A 7327-nucleotide genomic window follows, 5' to 3' on the forward strand; every position below is an offset into this window, starting at 1 on the left:
AAATAACTGGTTCGAGATGGTGCAAAAAACAAAATTCGGAACCGGAATCTAGAACAACATAACAAGACTATAACGAACTACATTGCAGAGCTGAAGGCTCTAGCGTGGTGCATACATTTGCAAACATGTTTCTGCTCTGATGGAGAAAATTAGCAGAAACCCCTCTAGCGACCTCGTGGTACAAGGAATCACACAAACTACTACCTCATCTGACTCTGAACCATTTTGGCAAGCATTTCACAGTATTGTTCGATTTTGTACTCATTAGCAATGATAAGTGCTTGATATCTCAATTTTCACATCTACTTTGTTTTTATCGAAAAGTTTCTAAGTGTTACGCATATTCATTATACACATGATTATCAATTTCCTATCATTCAAAAAGATCTAATATCGGTTTTAGATCGATTTCCGTAGCACATCCCCAAAAAAACGCCAATTTATGCAATTCGCAACACATCCCTCGAGCAACCAGTTGTGATGAAAGTTGTGCGCGTTGAGTTTGGTTGGCTTGTTCTGCGAGAGCTTTTTAATTGGATTTTAATTAAAGTATGCCGAAAAAAACATGCAGCAAAATTATGCTAACAACGTTGATGCAAGGAATGCAACAGATTTTATAATGAAATGATAATGTTGTGATTATTTGTTTTAGTTTATCGTTTCCATTTTCCGTCCGAAGCATTCCTTTATTCGTTAGAACGACCAGGCCGTAACAAGCAAGCTGCGTGAGAATGGTCCGGATGATATTTTCCTGAATGTGAAAACCGACTCCGCTACCAATACACCAACGGACCACGCTGATTAAAAAATTGTTTTCTGTTAATTATTTTAAAGAAATTTCTTCAATTCAACAAGTAATCAAATAATTATATTTCGATTTTCTTTTTCTGTTTGCTTTTTGCTAATAAGCACTTTAACGCATTTTAACTGCCACCGGCTCCTGGTTCAGATTATAAATCTGATGTCCGTCTCTGAAATCCATTAGGCATTGATCTGTTGATGATCTTTGGTGGAACGTTTATCTCTAAATAAGACATATTTTTAGTGAATTCTGTGCTACGCAGCGCTACTAAAAATTGGGAATGTACTTTGAAGTTACGACATTATGAAGTTAGCTAAACTACCTCGGTATTATCACCATCAACTGATATTCTGATTTTCAGGCACGTTCTGTTATGGTCAGAGCTTCTGATAAACAAACATTTCGTCATCTTTGCATTGGTCCAATTAAATTCAATCCTTAAAACTCGGGGATTTTGTCTGATGCCGCTGATGGATGTGACGTTGATGGCGCCTGCAAAAATTGTAATTGCAGTGAAGTGGTGAATATCGTTATGTTAAAAGAGGTTTAGTCGATAGCAAACAGGTCGACACGCATATACAACACTATCCTATTACCCTGCACGCCATGCTCATCCAATACTATAGAATTCAGATTAAATTTGCAAACATGTCTGCTGTGGTCATCTCCCTGACAACGAGGATCCAATCCATAGTGTTTCGTAATTCGTTATGAATCCGTAACGCTCTGAAACGTCAAACCAAACCCATCAATTCCCATCAACACTTCGTTGTCACCTTCCAAAGAACTCACGTTTATTTCATGCAAAATTGGAGCCATCCGGTGTGTTTATTATTTTTTTTGCGATGTTTCCAACAAACTTCTCCTGCCTGTTTTCCATTTCTTGGCTGAAACTGTCGGCAAGAATAAGAGTTGGTAAAATCAAACGTACCCTGATGCCAAATTCTTATTCTACGCTGTCCAAATTGTTTTCGTCCTGTTTCCGATGGAACGCGATGGATGGAGAGCATAGAAAGATACCTTGCAAATCAGTTTTTTTTAACACATTTTGAGAATATACGACAGTTTGACGCCGGGGTTAGCGCTGCCATTTAAAACAATCGAGATTCAAAGCATAAGAACCTGTCTAATCGTATTAGAATGCTAAATAAGGAAGGGTCAAAGCGAATGTAAAATAAAGATCGTTTAAAACAAAAACCAGAGGAAAAAACAGCATCGAATAGCAAGTATAAGATGTAATAAAACAAAGCTCCATAAGACGAATGGTAGCGATGGGACGAGAGGAGCTTTTATTTCACTTCTTTTCTTGATGATAAAAACAAGTTTTCGCTTTCATGCTTGTCTTCTTTCGTTTCGGTTTGGTTTCACTTTGCGAGTAGAAGGTGGATTTAGTACTACGCTCCGGTCGTTCTAAATTAATAAAATAAAGAAGATGGTCTTTGTCAGCGATAGATAACGCTCGGACTAACATATCAAGAGAACGAGAGTGGGATTGCATATGTTTTACGTTGAAACGGTGCCGGATGCAGTTCATCTGGCCGGACTCGTTTAAATAAGACCATCGGACACGGTACCAATCAGCAGCAGTTGTGTGCCAGAGGTTGAGTAACGCGGTTAAAGTTGAAAGGTGCCTTCCAACATCCTATCGTACCGGGTCGCAGTTTCGCTTGAGCGAGCCGACCATCGCTGTGAAAGGAAATTTACTGGAAAATTTTAAAAGAGATTTTCCAGTAAAATGACATAAAAGTGAATGATTAAAAATGTGAAAAGAACCACAAGCTACCGTCCTTATTCGAGTGCTAGATCGATCTTTCTCCCAATCGAGAGTGGAATAAAAGAACATTTTTATTGGGTAAAAAGTAGTGAAAATTGTGAACAAAAGCTAAGATTGAGTACAACTAAGTGAACGAGCGATCTCTATAGTGTAGTAGAACTTTTCAGTGATTATATACTTTTTTACGAAAGATCATCAAAATGGTGAAATATTTTGTGATGGTAAGTAAAATTACCAACTTCGAGTGATCTGGTGATCAGAATTGGTGGCAGTGCCAGTTTTCCATACGTGCAAATTAATTCGAAATCTTATCCGGAATATTCTCGCCGTTCGTAGATTGGGTTGCTCAGTGACGGGTCAATATTGCCAAAAAATGTAGGATACAACAAAGGAAGTTGTTCTACCTCCCGGAACTCTTTAAAAAACAAGAAAGCAAGTGTCTTCCTCGCCAAACTTAAGCTTAAAGTACATCGAAGCTTAAGAATGATTGCGATACGGGGGAGGCCCGGTGGCATGATGGTAGCGGAGCCGGTCTTCACACGAACGGACCGGACCAAAATCCAATCCGGATCAATCTCCCGTAGCAAGGACTGACTATCCGGCTACGTGGTAAAATAAGTCGATACGGCCAGGTCGTTCTAACGAAAACAAAAAAAAATGATTGCGATACGCTTCGCCTTTTAGTAATTAACATGTGTTCGGTGCTACTTTGCTCGTGTTATGTTAATTAGTTATTTGTGTTACTTCCCGTATCAAGCGATCCTCAACCGCGTTCAGCAACAAAGAACTTTCTTTTGGTTGAAAGGTTCGTCTGGTGGTTTCGTAAATCGTCTTGATTTAATCTACCATTGTCTCATGAAAGTGTGAGCGTTAAAACAAACTTCTTCGTTCCGTGTTGTACTATCGCACGCATTTATCCAACTCTCGCCGACCAAACAGAGCCTAAGGGAGTCATCAAGCTTTGGACGCACATAAACGACGAACGGCTCTTCTACCGTGAACTGTAGTTACCTCGTACCATTGATAACAATCTTGAGGTTTTTGGTGACAATATGCTTGTTAATTATGTTTGAAACTAGGACCGTTCGTTTACTTAAACGGAAATTTACAGTCATAATTGTTATGATTCCTCCATTGTCCTTCCACCCATACGTGGACTAGAATCTGTTTGAGCATTCTTCCTCTGAAACGCGGCTTAGAGCCTTTCGACAGACCCATGGTAATAGCATAGTTTCCTGAGAGTTTTCCGTCCCACATCACCTGGCATGTTACGTTGGCCATTGTCTTTCGTACTAGACTGGTAAGTTTGACTGGAATTCCACAAGAGCTCATTGCATCGTAAAGTTTACCCCGGCTACGCTGATGCTGGCCGCGAAGACGATGAAGGAATGAAAGAAGTGTAGCTGCTGCTCCACCTGGTTCTCCAAGATCTGACGCATAGTGAAGATCTGATCAGTGGTTGATTTTCCTTTTCGGAATCCCCTCTGATAGCTTCCAACTACCTTTTCAACGAATGGGACAAGACGACCTTGTAAGATGAGGGAGAATATTTTGTAGGCTGTAGCTATAGCTTATCTAGTTGATTTTACAAGGATTAGAAGATACCAAGATTCCAATCTCTATTTCGTGTTCTAGTGCTACACCTCCATTTTTATCAGTTTGACTACTATTCCGTAAGAATCTTTAGAAATTTATAGATGGTTATATACTTACGAGTTCGACTCATGTTTCGAATGACTTGTCACTCTCTCTGTCTCTCTGTCTCTCTCTCTCTCTCTTTCTTTATTCTTCTATCTTTCTCTCTTAATCACTTAATTTTTCTCGCTCTATCTCTCTCTCGCTATCGAACTCCCGCTTAGTGGGATTGAGTCCGGCATCCTTATAACATGCCCCAGCCATCGTATCCTGCCCGCATTCGCCACCATCAGGATGTCCGGTTTGTCGTACTGCTCAGCAAGCTCGTTCTTCATCCTTCTCTTCCATACTCCATGCTCGAACACACTGCCAAAGATGATCCGGAGAATGTTTCGCTCACACACGTCCAAAGCGTTTGCATCCTTCGCACGAATGGTTCACGACGCGTGTCCATAGAGGACCGTCGAAGTCTTCTGGATTTCAACAGATGGTAAAGTTCGTATTACGCACGATTGCGTCTTCGTATTTTACTGATGATGTCATTATCCGAATTAACGACCGCCCCAACATAGCAGAATTCCTCTACACCACCTCGAAATTGTCGCCGTCAACTGATACTCAAACGACTCATCGCTGACTTTTAAAAAATATCATTGAAAACAACACTAGGTATAAAATTATGTTTTTTTTTTATTTCTTACGTCGTAGACTTGTCATTTTGTTACAAACTGAAAATCCTGCTAACTTATTTCTATAGTATCTTCATTAACATGATTGTAAATTATTGCGTTTTAAAAACATGCAGTGAGTGTATTTCGAAAATATGCTGAACGGAGTTAGGAGAAACCAATATATAAATACTGTTATTTATGGAATATATTGAAAACTTTTTTTACTACCTTGACGATGAACTTGCACACTACATGCGAAAAATAGTGCGACTTTACACGGAGCACGGCTGGGGTAATAAATAGTGGAGAAATAATGGCGTAATTGAGAAGTCGTTCAAAAAGACGGGAATTTTTCAAAAAAACAGAGGATTATCAGTACTTTACCGACAATCTTAATGCAAAGATGTAGAGGCGGCCCGGTGGCATTATGGTAGCGGAGCCACACGAACGGACCCGACCAAAATCCCATCCGGACCAATCCCCCGCAGCAAGGACTGACTATCCGGCTACGTGGTAAAATAAAGTCGATACGGCCAGGCCGTTCTAACGAAATAAAAAAAATGCAATGATGCAGCTAGCATGAAATTTTTATGAGATAGACAACGACATTTAGCAAAAAGGTTTGATTTTGTCCAAAAAAGCAAAAAGGTTTGAAGGTTATTGTCCTCCTGTAAAAAGTTGTTCCATTACCGCATAGGTAATACTAATTAACCGCATAGGTAATACTAATTGTGTGATTTTAATCAAAATTGTATTTGTACTTCATATGCAGAAAATGCTGTTATTATGCAATTGTTGAACATTTTAAACAATTAACAACCCTGCGACAAAAATCATCATGTTTGCTCGCTCTGCCTAACTAACAACTAAATCTGCGAAAGCAAGAAAGCATGATGAATTGTTCTGCAGGAATTAACACATGAGAATTTGCAAAGATACAGCGTTCTTACGCTAGAGAGACGCTCAATGAGTCGGAATCGTGCATATTCTACAAACTACTGGGCACCTCCATCGATTCCATTATGAAACACGTAATCCCCTTTTCTGTGTCCGCACAGTTCTGTATATGCCAGGATTTTCGATTATACAATTCTAACTGCTTCCATAAAGCATCAATTATCTGTTTGCGGATATGCAGTTCGTGTCTAGGACAGCTTCACCAGTCGATGGGAGCAGCGATGCGATATTATATGATTCTTGCAAATTTCAAGATTTGATCATGACTGTCATTTTGATATATTTAAAACATTTTTTTCATCATTCATCAGACTATTATTAATTAACTAGTAATTAAATAATAACTCAAAGTATGCAAACAAAATCCAAGTATTTTAACAATATACTTTGTAATAAACATCGCTATTTTGCAGTTGGCAACGATTGTTGCATTCGCGCAAGCTCTCGACTCCAGTGAAACGGGCATCGATGTGAAGATCAACGTGGAGAAGAATTCCAACTCGTACTTAAGCGGACGGCTATCACAAGGATCGTTCGAGTATGGACTGAACGTGGACAAGAAGAAGGACAACCATTTCCAGCACAAAGTCAAGGGTCCGGATGATGTTACGTACGGTTGCTATGGGTTCGTCGATCCGGACGGTAAGCCGCATCTCGTGCACTACGTATCGGATCTCAAAGGATACCGCGTCATACCTCCGGATTCCGCCACCAAGATCTACGTCGCACGGCTCGAGGGCAGCATGTAAGTGGATGATCATTCCATTGCATACACCTGACATGATGTTATAACACTCCTTCTTTCGATTCCTCAGAAACAACGTGTATCAGGCATCGCAGGAGAAGAACGTCCAGTGGAAGGATCTGTTCTTCCCGCCGGCCTGTAAGCAAGCGTTGCACGAAACGGAGCTAGACATCACACCGGCACCCATTACCACACCTCGTCCATCTGTCCCAAAACAGCGCGTGACACCGCCCCCCTCGCCCCCAACACCGTCATCCACAACACCTGAACCTGAAGAGGAAACTCCATCCACCACCCCACGTCGTCCATCTGTAAGGACACCACCGACCCCTTCGCCCACACCACCAGAAGTGGAAACTCCACCCACCACACGTCGTCCGCCTTTACCAAAGTACCCCGTAACACCGAGACCATCGAAGCCGCTGCCTCCACCAAACGTGATACCAACCGATCCAGAGCCCAAGCCCAGCGATATGTGTCCGTCGGTTGTGCAGCCCCCACCTGCCCAGCCCGCCTGCTCGGAGGTATGCGACGAGCTGAAGAAAGAAATGGAAGAAATTAAGGCGAAGCTCAATGAGCTGCTCGATACGCTGGCGGAAAAGCCGAAGAGTGGAGCAGATGGTAACGGAACCAAGTTTGCCTATTTCCCGGTCATGCTGAGCGATGGGCTGCCGGACGGAGTTGATGCAAGTTCTTCCAAGTTTGCCTTCCCAGCAATTCCGCAACAGTGCGGTAATCAGTAA

The 7327-nt window shown here is 41.4% G+C and overlaps 1 protein-coding gene across 1 annotated transcript; it reads left to right on the forward strand.

Annotated features, from left to right (window-relative positions):
* The first annotated feature begins 2776 nt into the window (after positions 1 to 2776).
* On the forward strand, positions 2777 to 7327 carry LOC128298527 (fibronectin-binding protein A-like). The gene is made up of 4 exons (XM_053034281.1): positions 2777 to 2797; positions 6253 to 6584; positions 6655 to 6895; positions 7004 to 7327. The coding sequence occupies exons 1-4, from the start codon at positions 2777 to 2779 to the stop codon at positions 7325 to 7327; spliced, it is 918 nt and encodes a 305-aa protein (XP_052890241.1).

This window comes from Anopheles moucheti, chromosome 2 (genome assembly GCF_943734755.1).
Source record: "Anopheles moucheti chromosome 2, idAnoMoucSN_F20_07, whole genome shotgun sequence".
NCBI classification, from domain to species: Eukaryota; Metazoa; Arthropoda; class Insecta; order Diptera; family Culicidae; genus Anopheles; species Anopheles moucheti.